General features: G+C 37.4%; 1 protein-coding gene across 4 annotated transcripts in view; it reads left to right on the forward strand.

Annotated features, from left to right (window-relative positions):
* The window catches only part of GOSR1 (golgi SNAP receptor complex member 1), a 38,392-nt gene that overhangs the window by 12,013 nt on the left and 11,851 nt on the right, over positions 1-14,528 (forward strand). For all 4 annotated transcript variants that reach the window (XM_017542037.2, XM_017542039.2, XM_017542040.2 and 1 more), the window contains exon 6: positions 2,272-2,346. In XM_017542037.2, coding sequence (XP_017397526.1) covers positions 2,272-2,346 — 75 coding nt within the window. The remainder of the gene's footprint in view (positions 1-2,271; positions 2,347-14,528) is intronic.

Here is a 14,528-nt window from a genome sequence, read left to right on the forward strand (position 1 = left end):
GACGCGATCTCGACTCACCGCAACCTCCGCCTCCTGGGTTCAGGCAATTCTCCTGCCTCAGCCTCCTGAGTAGATGGGATTATAGGCAAGCGCCACCATGCCCGGCTGATTTTTTGTATTTTTTAGTAGAGACGGGGTTTCACCATATTGACCAGGATGGTCTTGATCTCTTGACCTCGTGATCCACCCGCCTCGGCCTCCCAAAGTGCTGGGATTACAGGCTTGAGCCACCGCGGCTGGCCCGTTTCCATGTTTATCTCATGCTTTCCCTTATTTTATCATTGGCTCCTGCCAGGCTTGACTTTCCTGTCTTAATTCAAAGTCCTGCTTAGGTGATGGATGTCTTCATGGTTCTCTGATCTCTTACCACCCACCCTAAGAATTATAACATTACTTTTACGATCCTCTGCAGGTGGCTCAAAGAAAATAAAATTTTTAATAATTAACATTATCAATAACTGAAGCTCTTCATGTTTCTCTTCCTGATTATCACCTATTCCTGTCCCTTGTCCCAACAGTTATGTATTACAAACAGTAATATATACAGACTCATAGCCTTATGTTAAATTATTTAAGGACTCCTAACCTTCTTATACTGATCTCAATCTATAATTTTAAATATTTTTTTCTTCTGTCCCTTCACCTCTCCTTTAATGATCTGTTCTAGCATTTCATATACATTTTTGAAAATTTTGTCAGAACTGAACACTAATGACAAAGTTAAGTTCCAGGGCATCTCATTGAAGCTGAAGACTTTCCAGTTTGGAGCATCTAATGATACCCGCTATCATTTCACTTGTGATAAATTATGTGATGTTTTATAAACTATGATATACATTTATTGTAAACTATAGATTATGTGTACTCTCAGAAGCACTTTCCTGGAGATCCTTTATTTTGTTGTGACAGTAACACAGTTATAAGATTTTTATTCCTTCAGGACATGTACGTCTTTTGTTCAATTTCCGTACAGTCCATTTATATATACATTTTGAGGAATGCATTGAGAACCTGTGTAGGAGGTGGCCTTTAATGTGTAGACGTTGAGCACCCCCCACATACAATGTGTGGGGATCACTAGAATGCAACCCATTGTAATATCGTGCTTTTTGAAAAATGGCTGTAAAAGATATGTTCCATCTGTTCCTTAAACTAGCTCCTGAGTACCAACTCTGAGTTATCACAGTAGAAGGTAGAAGTGAAAAGAGTGGCCAGGCACAGTGGCGCACGCCTGTAATCCCAGCACTTTGGGAGGCTGAGGCAGGTGGATCACATGAGTCCAGGAGTTCAAGACCAGCCCGGCCAACATGGTGAAACCCCATCTCTACTAAAAATACAAAAATTTTCGCTTGGCATAGTGTCAGGCACCTGTAATCCCAGCTACTTGGGAGGCTGAAGCACAAGAATCACTTGAACCCGAGAGGCAGAGGCTGCAGTGAGCCAAGATGGCACCACTGCATTCCAGCCTGGGTGACAGAGTGAAAATTTGTCTCAAAAATAAATAAATGCAAAAATTAGCCAGGCATGTTGTCATGCTCCTCCTACTTGCAGGGCTGAGGCAGGAGGATCGCTTGAACCTGAGAGGTTGAGTAGGCAGCAGTGAGCCGAGATTGTGCCACTGCACTCCAGTCTAGGTAACAAAATGAGACTCTAATGTCTCAAAAAAAAAAAAAACAAAAACCAGTTGTTCCTGATACTTTATTAGTGGAAAACAGCAAAATTAAATTTTTGATAGTAGTACTAAGAATAGTTTTTTTTGTCAACTTCAATACACTGAGGACCAAAACAATTATCCTTAAGTGTGCTAAAATGAGAAAATCTTTAGCTTGATTTCAGTGTTCCTTAGGTGTTGGTGGATTACATATATTATTGTGAAGGAAAACGTTTCCTTTCAACAGCTTTCCCACCCTGTGTGCTATGTACTAAATCAGTCGTAAGTTTTACTTCCACTGGGAGAAAAATGAAGATATCAGAGATAGCAAGTAAAGGAAAAGTTGATTTTTTGGTTGGTTGTTTCAGAATGTTAAGTTACTTTGGTGAAAAGCAGTAAACTGTTAGGCCTAAATTAGAGAGACAGAGGCATTAATATTTATCTAGTTGTAATAAATAACATTGTTCAGAGGGAAATGAAAAGGATTATGTACTTTCATTGTTCGTTCAAAACTTGGGAGAGGCTCAGTTTTTCTACTTGCAAGATCACTAGGGTCAGTCACTTAATCTGATTGTGCATTCTCTGCCAAAAATGTTTTTAAATTTTCTCTTTTGTCGTAGGTCATATAAAAGTGGATCTGGAGTAAACAACAGAAGAACTGAGCTATTTTTGAAAGAACATGACCACCTTCGAAAGTAGGTATTGTTGAATGTATGTGCACTATGTGGTTTCCTATGTTTATTAATTCATTTACTTATGTAACAAACATTTTATGATGTTTATTATGGTAAGTGCTTTACCCATGGTAATTCATTTTCTTCTCCTAATGGCTTTTCAATAGAAAGGAATTTCAACTGTTCTGACCATAATTAGAAAAGATCTTGTGCTGTTGAGTATTTCACATCACTTGTTACCTTAATGTTTTTTATTGCCTTAATGTGTTCTTTTCCTCAGCAAGTCTGGCTCTAAAGCTTTTGTCCAATCCTGCAGGTTATTAGTAAAAATAATAATGCTGGTAATGACCTATGTTTGAATGGCCTGTTTCTGTTTATATGAGAAGAAGTCTTATAAAGAGACATTAGGCCATATACCAAATTTTTAAAAGTTTTTATTTTCCAAGATTTCAGAAGAAAATACCTAAATACCTGGGTGAACTATATATATATTTTAAAACAAGCCACCATAGTCTGCTTCATTATTTTTCTATTTTTCTCTGAAATGTACAGGTTTCTTTGCTCTTGGCTTTGTATTTTGTTGTAGAATTAAGGATGAGAAAATTACTCATCTCTGTGGACTTAGCTTATAAGCACTTGAGCAGCTTGTATCCATGATAGTTAAGTGTTAGGAATCATGTTGATATTTGCTACCGAATGTCATAAATTAGTCATGTTTTATAAGCTTAGCATAATGTTCAATTTATTTTCCTTTAAAGGTCATCACTTTAAATATAAGCTGTTGAAATCAAAACACAGAAATATCCAGACCTTTTTAGAAGCCTGGGTGCTCCCAGTGGTGGAACTAGTTTTTTGAATCTGTTGGATGTTATTGATACACACAAGGGGGCAGTCTCTTCTAGAGCATGTTTAGTTTGTAATATTTATAGCTTTGGTATAGTTCTTTTTGTGTTGGATAAAGACCACCATAAAAAAAATTTTGCATCCCAAATTATATTAGCCTATTCTTGGGGAACACAGTAATTTAGGGGATAGCATATTCTTATAGCACAAAATATAGATTAAATTAAATTGCATCAGTGTCTCTATATTTATTGCCTCATAATGTAACAGGAGTGCAATAGTTTCCTTTGAAAAGAATGATTCAATGCTGAGAAGAGACTACCAGTTATTAAATACACAAATATTATTTATTTCGTGACTTCATAACACGTCACGTATTCAAACTTTTGTATGAATTTTGCGGAAAGTTTTGCATTTGCTTTAATTATTCAAAGTAAATCCTTGAGGAGTTTAATATGGTTCATTTTACAGGAAAATGAAACAATTCAAGTATACACATCTTTAATAATTTGTTTAGGGTTATAAAAATGAGAAGATGGAATTTAAAAGGCATTTTTCCATTTTTGTTTGATCAAAGTATAAAGTCTCAATTTTACATATAATATACTTTATTATATGATATACTTTATATGCATTTCTTTCAACATTCTTGTGAATCTATTTGTGTCTACCAGTTCTTTTTTTTTTTTTTTTTTTATGAGATAGAGTCTCACTCTGTCACCCAGACTGAAGTGCAGTGTTGCGATCTCCGCTCGCGGCAGCCTCCACCTCCCAGGCTCAAGTGGTTTCCCCTGCCTCAGGCTCCCGAATAGCTAGGATTACAGATGCATGCCACCACACCCGGCTAATTTTTGTGTTTTTAGTAGAAAGAGGGTTTCATTATGTTGGCCAGGCTGGTCTCAAACTCCTGAGCTCAAGCCATCCACCTGCCTCAGCTTCCCAAAGTTCTAGGATTACAGGTATGAGCCACTGTGCCTGGCTGGCGTGTGTGCCAATTCTGTACAGAGAGAAACTGAGACAGGATGATACTGAATGGAAAAGAGCGTCTGATGAATTTGAGGAGTTGTTGAGACTGAAAACAAGGACTTAGTACTCTCCCTGACTTAACGTTATAATCTTTCCTCGAAACCCTAGGCTACTGTGGCACTACACTTTACTGCTTCTCCGCTTAACCTTTCTCACTTCTTTGTTTTCTTCCTGAGTGCCTGAAGATCTGGCCTAGGAGTCCTTTTAAACACAGTACTCCAGGCAGAAACCTGGGAGGTGGAAGTTGCAGTGAGCTGAGATCATACCACTGCATGTCACTGTGGGTGACAGAGCAAGACTATGTCTCAAAAAAAAAAAACTCAAGTTATTTTTAAATCACTCTTATTAGTCTTATTATATATCAGCATAATGAATATTTATTCAAAAACTTCTCCTTTTTTTGGTGGAGACAATAACATTTCAGTTGCATTCCATCTGTTTCTTCATGTGCTATCTAAATGCACATGTAATTTGTGGTTACCAGTTTTGGTGGTTTTAACGAGCATTTGTTGAGCATCTATGATGTGGAAAGTATTGTTTGGGTGCTGGTGGTAGAGAAGTTGAGTAAAGCACAGTGGCATCATCCCTGTCTTCAGTGAGCTCAGCCAGGGCGGGGGGGGGAGCAGAAAAGAAACATGAATCGGTAGTTAACGGTGAAAAGTAGTAAATGCTTTATTAAGATATGGACATAGTACTAGAGGAGCACATAAAAGGGAGTCATTAATCTGCTGAAGCCTCTGAAAGGGCTTTATAGAAATAAAACATTTGATTTGGTTCTTGAGGAATGAGTAGGTGTTCACCAAGTAGAGATAGAAAAAGATTGAAAAGTTAAAACTCAAACCTTATGACCATGCCTTCCTGCCTTCTCTTCTTAAATCCGTCTCATTCCTGATAAATTATTAAATGGATATCTTTTAAAATGCCATTCATTTTAAAATCAAAAGAAAGTGAGCAGTGTGGGGCTCAGGGTCACGTGGGTCAGCCTGATGCAACCATTCTCTTTCCTCATAAATCAGGTTTACTGAGGTAGGATTTACTTATAGTAAAAATGCATTCATTTTAAGTTTAGAGTTTGGTATGCTTTAAAAATATTTAGACCCTTTTAACTGCCACTACAATCAAGATAAAGAACATTTCTATCACCCCAAGAAAGTTCCTTATGCCCCTTTGGAATCAGTCCCTGTCCCCCAGTCCTGGGCAGCTGCTTACTGGTTTTCTATCATTATAGATTAGTTTTACCTTTTCCAGAATTTTATACAAATGAATTCATATTTGCACTTATTTCACTTGGCATAGTGTTTCTTTCTTTCTTTTCTTTTCTTTTCTTTTTTTTTTTTTTTTTTTTTTTTTTTTTTTTTTTTTTTTTTTTTGTTTGTTTGTTTGCTTGTTTTTTGAGATGGAGTCTCGCTCTTGTTACCCTGGCTGGAGGGCATGGCCAATCTCCGCTCACCGCAACCTCTGCCTCCAGGTGTAAGCGACTCTCCTGCCTCAGCCTCCCGAGTAGCTGGGATTACAGGCATACACCACCATGCCTGGCTAATTTTGTATTTTTAGTAGAGATGGGGTTTCCCCCTGTTGGTCAGGCTGGTCTCAAACTCTGGACCTCAGGTGATCTGCCCACCTAGGCCTCCCAAAGTGCTGGGATTACAGGCGTGAGCCACTGCACCCGGCCAGCATAGTGCTTAAAGATTCATTCTTTTTCTTAAGTGTCAGTATTTGATTTCTTTCTATATAGCTGAATAATTTCCATTGCATGATACACCACAATTTCTTTATCCATTCAACTATTGGTTTGCACATTTGGGTTATTTTCAGTTTTTGGCTGTTACAAACAAAATTATTTTGAATGTTCATAAAGAGAACTTTGTGTGGTCGTATGTTCCCATTCCTCTTGAGTAAATACTAGGAGTTGTATTGTTGAGTTGTATGGTAAGTTTATGTTCCAATTTATAAGAAAGTGTCAAGATTTTCCAAAGTGGTTGTACCGTTTTTGCATTCCTGTCAGTCGTGTCTGACAGTTCAAATTGCTTTCAGTTCTTACCAACTTGCCCTTCTATTGTAGCCATTTTAGTAGAAATGTAATGGTTTTTCATTGTGATTTTGATTTGCATTTCTCTAGGGACTGATGATGTTTAGCATTCCTTCAACTGCTTATTAACCATTCGTGTATTTTTTTTTATTATTCACAACTCACAGATTGTTGTGATATTTGTATATCTTCTTCAGTAAGGGGTGTTTGTTCAAGTCTTTTGCCTTTTTTTGTGGGTCTCTCTTTTTCTGTTGCGTTGTAAGGCTTCTTTCTGTACTCTGGACATAATTGCTTTGTCAGATAAAGGTTTTGCAAGTATTTTCTTTGGGCCTATGACTTCCTTTTCATTTTCATCTGGCGACTTTCAAAAGAGCAGAGGTTTTTAATTTTGATGAAGTCTAGTTGATCAGTTTTTGCTTTCTGATGCATGTATTTTTGGCCTATTTAAGAAATCTTGGCTATCCTAGGGTTACAAATTTTTGTCTTCTGTTTTCTCTTAGGAGCTTTAGTTTCAGCTTTTTTGTTTGTCTGTTTTTAAACCTGCAGCCAATGTCATACAGTTTTACCTTTAACATTAGGTTTATAATCCACTTTGACTTCACATTTGTGCGGGGTGTAAGATAAGGGTCGGAGTTTATTTATGAATATCTGATTGTTTCAGTACCATTTGTTGAAAAGACTCCTTTCCTCTGTTGCATCTGTTTAAAGATATTAACATCTTTGTAGAGAATTAATTGGACACTTGTTTATTTCTGAACTTTGTTCCATTGACCTATAGGTCCATCCTTGTCCCAGTTGCACCCTGTTTTGGTTACTGTAGCTTTATAATAAATGTTGAAACTAGGTAGTGTGTAAGTCTTCCAACTTTATTATGTATCTTCAAAATTATTTTGACTCCTCTGGGTCCTTTGCATTTCCATATAAATGTTAATATCAGATTGTTTAAAAGCCTGCTGAAATTTTAAATAAGATTATGTTGAATCTAGAGATCCATTTGGGGAGAATTGCCGTCTTAACAACCGTAAATCTTTCAATCCAGGAACAAGGTCTTGTATGAAAATATACAAAGAACTCTTAAAATTCAACAATTTAAAGTGGACAAAAGATCTGAACAGACACCTTAAAGAAGATATACATACAGTAAATTAAGCATGTGAAAAGATATTTAACATCATTAAGTATCATTAGGGTACTGCAAATTAAAACAGCAGACACCGCTACACAACTATTAGAATGGCTAAAATCCAAAACATTGACAACATTAAAAGGAGCACTGAAGGAAGTGGAATAATAGGAACTCTCGCTCATTGCTGTTGGGAATGCAAAATGGTACAGCCATGTTGGAAGACAGTTTGGCAGTTTTCTTAAAAAGCTAAATATGGTCTTACCATACGTTCTAGCAGTCATGCTCCTAGTGATTTACCTAAATGAGTTGAAAATTTACGTCTACACAAAAAGCTCTACATGAATGTTTTACAGCAGCTTTATTCATAATTGTCAAAAGTTGGAAGCAATCAAGATGTCTTCAAATAAGTGAATGGATAAACAAATGATGGTACATCCATGCAGTGGACTATTATTCAGCGATGCAAAGAAATGAGCTGTCAAACCCGGAAAAGACATGGGGGAGCTTTAAATGCATAAAAGAAGCCAGTCTCTGAAGGCTACATACTGTATAATTTTAACTATATGACATTCTGGACAAGGCAAAACTATAGAGACAATTAAAAGATAAGCAATTCTCAGGGGTTCAGGATGGGAAAGGGAGGAAAAATGACTAGATGAAGCATAGGCTACTTAGGGCAGTAAAACTATTCTGTATGATAAGGATGGATCCATGACAAACCCCCCACAACTGTGCAGTGCAAAGAGTCAACTCTAAAGCATGGCACTTGGTTAGTAATGTATCAGTATTGGGTCATCAGTTTTAACACGTGTGCCACACTAAGGCAGAGGTAATCACAGGTGGAGGAGAAAGGGTATATAATCTGTACTTTCTACTGAATGTTTCCATATGTCGAAAATTTCTCTAAAATAGTTGTATTCATTTTTTAAAAAGGAAAAAGCGATTTTCCAGGATCTCACTGCTAATGGCTTAGCTTTTATTTTTTTATTTTCTCCTTGAACTGAGTAGGATCTGAATCTGTCAAGCGCTTCGCTTTCTGTCTCCCGGTAACGTGCTGTGATTTCAAAAATGTTTGTGTTAAACAACCCATGAAAAAGGCAAATAAAGATATTCCTTCATCTACCCATGCTGAAAGGAAATATGCCACCATATCAATGTTAATGGAAGTGAGGTTACAGCTGGTTTCTACCTTCATCTTTGTTTTTTTGTATTTTCCAAATGTTCTCTGTAAAATAAAAAGCTCTTAGCACTAAAACAGTATATATGTATTCTACTCCAGCTTAATTATATTCACTTAACATAATTGAAGAAATTAAGAAATGTGGCAATAAGACACAGACGTTAAAGATCTCTCTGGCTAACTATAAGTGAAAGACTGCATCACCACAATGCTTGATGTAAACGTGAAAACCTCATCAATTGTGGCTTACAAAGGGATCGATTTTTAAGTTTTTACTTATCATTCATTATTTATTATGTACCTGCTTACTTGTTTTCTCTTTTCGTTGTTTATTTGCTTATTAGTTACTTTCCTACCATTTTAAAAGAGGAAGATATTATCTAAGTGATTTTGCCAAGTTCTTACATTGGGTTAGTTTAAATTGTTTTAAGATATATGCTTGAAATCACGTTTGCTCTTGAAATGCGTGCCACTGCAGTGTGCACTCTGGGGAAATCAATTAGTTTTTTAAAAAGAGAATTATTTAGATATGGCTTTAGTGATTCCTCAGGACGATAACTGGTAATGAAATGTAGCTTATTGTTTTCAGCTAGTTTAGATTGGTTTTGAGACAAACAGAAATTTGTTTCTTAATTACAGACTGTAGATGACTTTATAGAACACCTCTGGGCTGTTACCAAGTACTTGCCAAAGAAGGATCATTCTACTTGATTATATATTTTAGACCCTAAAGGAAAATATGTTTAAATATAATTTTAACCAGATGATGTCATCTTTATGGACAAACTCTGTTGTGTCTACACTGTCCAGGATGCGTTTTAATGAATGGTGTTTGTTTGCTTTATCTGGTCTTAGCCAAATGAGTAAGGACCTGGAGACTGGGCAATCTGAGAAGACATTTAGGAGTCACTGGCTTTTCTCTATTGATGCCACTATGTAAACTAAGGATGACAGTGGGTAGGGAATGTGTGGAATTCCTGTGTGACTCACTGTAACTGTGGTGTGCTGAATGCGTGGTTAAGCTAGTGTCAGCATTGTCTTCCTCTAAATTACAGATCCCTTCTGTGAGGAAGACTCTTACGGACTCATGTATATTTTGAAATAAGCTTTAGAGGATATTTTAAAACTCGATAAAAGAAAGATAACTAATGCGTAAGGGGACTTAAAGGAAAGAAAAACCCCTTCCTCTATAGGGTAGAATATTTGCGATTATAATTTTCGGGGTTTTTTAGGTTGTTTCTTTTATTTTTTTGAGACAGAGCCTTGCTCTGTCGCCCAGGCTGCGGTGCAGTGGTGTGACCGGGCTCACTGCAACCTCTGTCTTCCGGGCTGAAGGATTCTCCTGCCTCAGTCTCCCAAGTAGCTGGGATTACAGGTGCTTACCACCATGCCAAACTAATTTTTGTATTTTTAGTAGAGACGACGTTTCACCATGTTGGCCAGGCCGATCTCAAACTTCTGACCTCAGGTGATCCATCCGCCTTAGCCTCCCAAAGTGCCGGGATTATGGGTGCGAGCCTTCGTGCCTGGCCGGTTGGTTTCATTCTCAAGTGAATCCAGCAAACATTGTTTTCTTTGACTTACAGTTCCAGTATTGCTATAAAATTACTGTAATTTGAGGATAGTTGTAAGTCTCAAATATATAAAGTCACCAATTTCAGTGACCATTTATCCTTTTAAGAAAACCTATGAAAATCCAGTTTTGTGCAGAAAGTGGGAAATAAATGGGGGCATGTTTGATTTACAAGACCTTTATTTGATTTATGTAAATAGAAAATGGTTTATTACATGTAAAATCTGATTTAAGTTGCTCAAAATGTCGTTTTCAGAAAGCATACCTAAAACGTATGTACTCATTACATAATGAGTACTAAAAGCAAGAACTCATTACATAGAACAAGGATTCTATCTGTGTGCCACAAACAACTTCAAAGAATTTTATTTATATGTAATGACACAGAAAGTTGTTCCTCATCATCCATTTCAACTCCAGTTCCTCAGGAACACTGAGTACAAATCATAATGAGTTTATTTTCTAACTATAGTAGTTAGGCTAGTTTATTCACTAGTTTAGTTCTGACCTGTTGAGAACAGAACAAGAGAAATGCTATTATATCATCAGATCTTATAGAAAGCAGATAATGGAAATGATGAAGTGTACCTTGCTGACTCTGAAGATTTATGTGAAATGCTTGGCTTTGTAATTGTACGTTTCTTTCTAGGCTGATGCATTGAGTTTATTTAGTTAGAATTGTATTTCTACAGACTGGTTATCTGTTTTTCTAAATGCTGCTTCACAGTTGTATACTACTTAAGGTATGTAGCTTTAATCTAAATTGAAATTGGGTTTTGTTATTGTCATTTGCTACATTGATCAACACTTCATATATGTTTAACTTTTTGTTTTGAGTAAATTATAGGTTTGCATGCAGTTGTAAGAAATAGAGAGAGATCAGATATGGTGGCTCATGCTTGTGATTCCAGTTACTTGGGGGCTGAGGCAGGGGGATCCCTGGAAGCCCAGGAGTTCAAAGATGCAGTGAGCTGTGATGGTGCCACTGCACTGCAGCCTGGGTGACAGTGAGACCTCATCTCTACAAAGAAAAAAAAAAAGAAAGAATACAGAGAAATCTCACGTACTGGCCTACGAAGTTTTATTGTGTTTTGCTTTATTGCACGTTGCAGATATTATTGTTTACAAACTGAAGGTTTGTGGGAACCCTGTGTCAAGCTAAGTCTTGCGGTGCCATTTTTCTAACATCATATGCTGACTTTATGTCTCTGTGTTACATTTTGGTAATATTATTTTAGATGTTTTCATTATATTTGTTATGGTGATCAGTGATATTTGATGTTACTATTGTAATTGTTTACAGCCTCACTGATGTAAGAGGGTGAACTTAATAAATGTTGTGTATGTGTAGGTTTTCTTTCTTTTGTTTTGAGAAAGGGTCTTTCTCTATTGCCCCCAGGCTGGAGTGCAGTGGCATGATCTCAGCTCACTGCAACCTCCACCTTCTGGGCTCAAGCGATCCTCTCACCTCAGCCTCCCAAGTAGATGGGACTACAGGTACGCACTACTGTACTCAGATAATTTAAATTTTTTTTGTATATACAAGGACTCATTATGTTGCCCAAGGTAGTCTCAGACTCCTGGGGACTCAAGCAATCCTCCTACCTCAGCCTCCCAAAGTGATGGGATTACAGACATGAGCCAGTGCGCCCTGCCAGTTGTGTGTGTTCTGACTGTGCCATTCACCATCCATTCCCAACTCATTCCTTCTCAGGCCTCTCTATTACCTGACACACAACAGTATTGAAGTTAGGCTAATTAATAAGCTTGCAGTGGCCTGTAAGTGTTCAAGTGAAAGAAAGAGTTACACAACTCTCACTTTAAATTAAAAGACAGAAATGACTACCTTTACCGAAAGTCGACCTAAGCTGAAAGCTAGGCCTCTTGTGCCAGTTAGCCCAGTTGTGAAAAAAAAGGAAAAGTTCTTGAAGGAAATTAAAAGTGTTACTCCAGTGAATACACAAATGATAAGAAAGCAAAATGGCCTTATTGCTGTTGCGGAGAAAGTTTTAATAGTCTGGTTAGAAGATCACCCACAACATTCCCTTAAAGCAAAACCTAATCAAGAGCAAGGCCCTAGCTCACTTCAGTTTTATGAAGGCTGAGAGAGATGACGAAGCCGCTGAAGAAAAGTTTGAAGCTAACAGGTTGGTTGATGGAGTTTAAGGAAGAAGCCATCTCCATGATATAAAAGTGCAAGGTTGGAGCAGCAAATGCTAATTTAGAAGCTGCCGCAAGTTATCCAGAAGATCAAGCTAAGATCGTTGATGAAGGTGGTTCCACTAAGCAACAGATGTTCAATGTAGAAGAAGCAGTTTTTTGGTGGAAGAAGATGCCATTTAGGACTTTCCTCCTAGAGATGAGAAGTCACTGCCTGGCTTCAAAGGACAGCAGATTCACTTCTTAGGGGTAATAGAGCTGGTGACTTTAAATTGAAGCCATTATTTATTTACCCTTCCAGAAATGCTAGAGCCCTTAATAATGATGCTCAGTCTACTCTGCCTGTGCTCTGTAAATTGAACAACAAAGCCTGGAAGACAGCACATCTGTTTGTAGCATTGTTTACTGAATAGTTTAAGCCCATTTGAAGTGGAGATCTGCTCAGAAAAAAAAGAATTATTTCAAAATATTACTACTCTTTGACAATTCACCTGTGGTGGAGATCTACAAGGAAAGGAATGTTGTTTTCATGCCTGCTGACACAGCAGTCATTCTGAAGCCTGTGGTTCAAGGAGTGATTTTTGACTTTCAAGTCTTGTTATTTAAGAAATACATTTTATAAGACCAAAGCTGCCATAGATAGTGGTTCTTCTGATGGATCTGTGCAAAGTAAATTGAAAACGATGTGGAAAGGAGTCACCATTCTAGATGCCATTAAGAACATTCATGAGGAGGTCAGAATATCAGCATTAACAGGAATTTGGAAGAAACTGATTTCAGCCATCTTGGATGACTTTGAGGGGTTCAGGCTTCAGTGGAGAAAGTAACTGCAGATGTGGCAGAACTAGCAAGAGAACTAGAGTTGGAAGTGGAGTCTGAGCTGCACGCAGTGGCTCATGTGTGTAATCCCTGTAATCCCAGTGCTTTGGAAGGCTGAGGGGAGTGGATCACCCGAGGGCAGGAGTTCAAGACTAGCCTGGCCAACATAGTGAAACTTCATCTCTACTAAAAATACAAAAATTAGATGAGTGTGGTGGTATGCACCTGTAATCCCCGCTACTTGGGAAGTTAAGGCAGGAAAATCACTTGAACCCAGGAGGTGAAGGCTGCAGTGAGCCGAGATTACTCCATTTCACTCCAGCCAGGGCAACAGAGCAAGACTCTGTCTTGAAAAGAAAAGGGTCAGAAAGCAGAGCCTGAAAGATGTGACTGGATTGCAGTCTTATCTCATGTGACTGAATTAACAATAGTATCTCATGATGAAAGGTGAACAGGCGAGGAGTTGATTTTAATAGATAGCAAAGAAAGTGGTTTCTTGAGATGGATTCTGCTGGTGAAGACTTTGTAAACATTGTTGAAATGACAAAAGATTCAGAACAGTGTATAAACTTAGTTGATAAACCAGCAAAGGGGTTTGAGATGATTGACTCCTCCAATTTTGAAAGAAGCTCTGCTGGGGGCAAAGTGCTACCAAACGACGTCATTTGGTACAGAGAAATCTGTTCTCCAGACCGAAGTTTTTTCTAAATGAAGAGAATTACAGAATCAATCTCGTAGAATTTTATTCTTAACAAAATTAGCAAATTAATAGATTGCTCTTTTGCACTTAATTTAGTAGTGTATTTCATTTATTTTATCTTCATTAAGGCTGTTGGCACAAAACTAGTTTGTTGATTTGGGCAATATAATTCTTCATGTTCATATTTACTTCCTAGATTTTAGAATAGCTTATGTTTATGCTCTTTAATATGCTAAGTAGCCCTGATGAGGATAGTCAGCCAAACCATTATGTTGAAGAAGGAGGTATTAATCCAGGTTAACCCACTTTTTTTGTGGCCTTGTGACCACTTCACCAGACACCTTTAGGTATATGTCTTCTTTATCTCTATTGTAAGATCTTGGCAGGTTTGTAGCCTCCTTCTCACCTAGTAGCCTCCAGAGGTGCTTCTATACATGTTTGTTAGAAGAGTAAGTGCATACTTAATAATCATAGACTTCATCAGAATCGTGAGTTTATCTGGAAATTTGTATCAGTTTTATGCTTAGATTTATAATCTGTAGTTATCGAGAAACTAATAGCAAAAAAATACTTAGCACTTACTATGTGCCAGGTGCTGATCTAGTCATTATACAGATCCCTTTATTTGAACAAGTAGGTTTTATTATTCTTGCCAATTTACAGATGAGAAAACTGGGCCACAGAGAAACTTGCCTTGTGTCAAATAACTAAAAAGTGGTAGATTCGGCATTTAAATAGCCACATAGT

This window comes from Cebus imitator, unplaced genomic scaffold, assembly GCF_001604975.1.
Source record: "Cebus imitator isolate Cc_AM_T3 unplaced genomic scaffold, Cebus_imitator-1.0 Scaffold140, whole genome shotgun sequence".
Lineage (NCBI taxonomy): Eukaryota > Metazoa > Chordata > Mammalia > Primates > Cebidae > Cebus > Cebus imitator.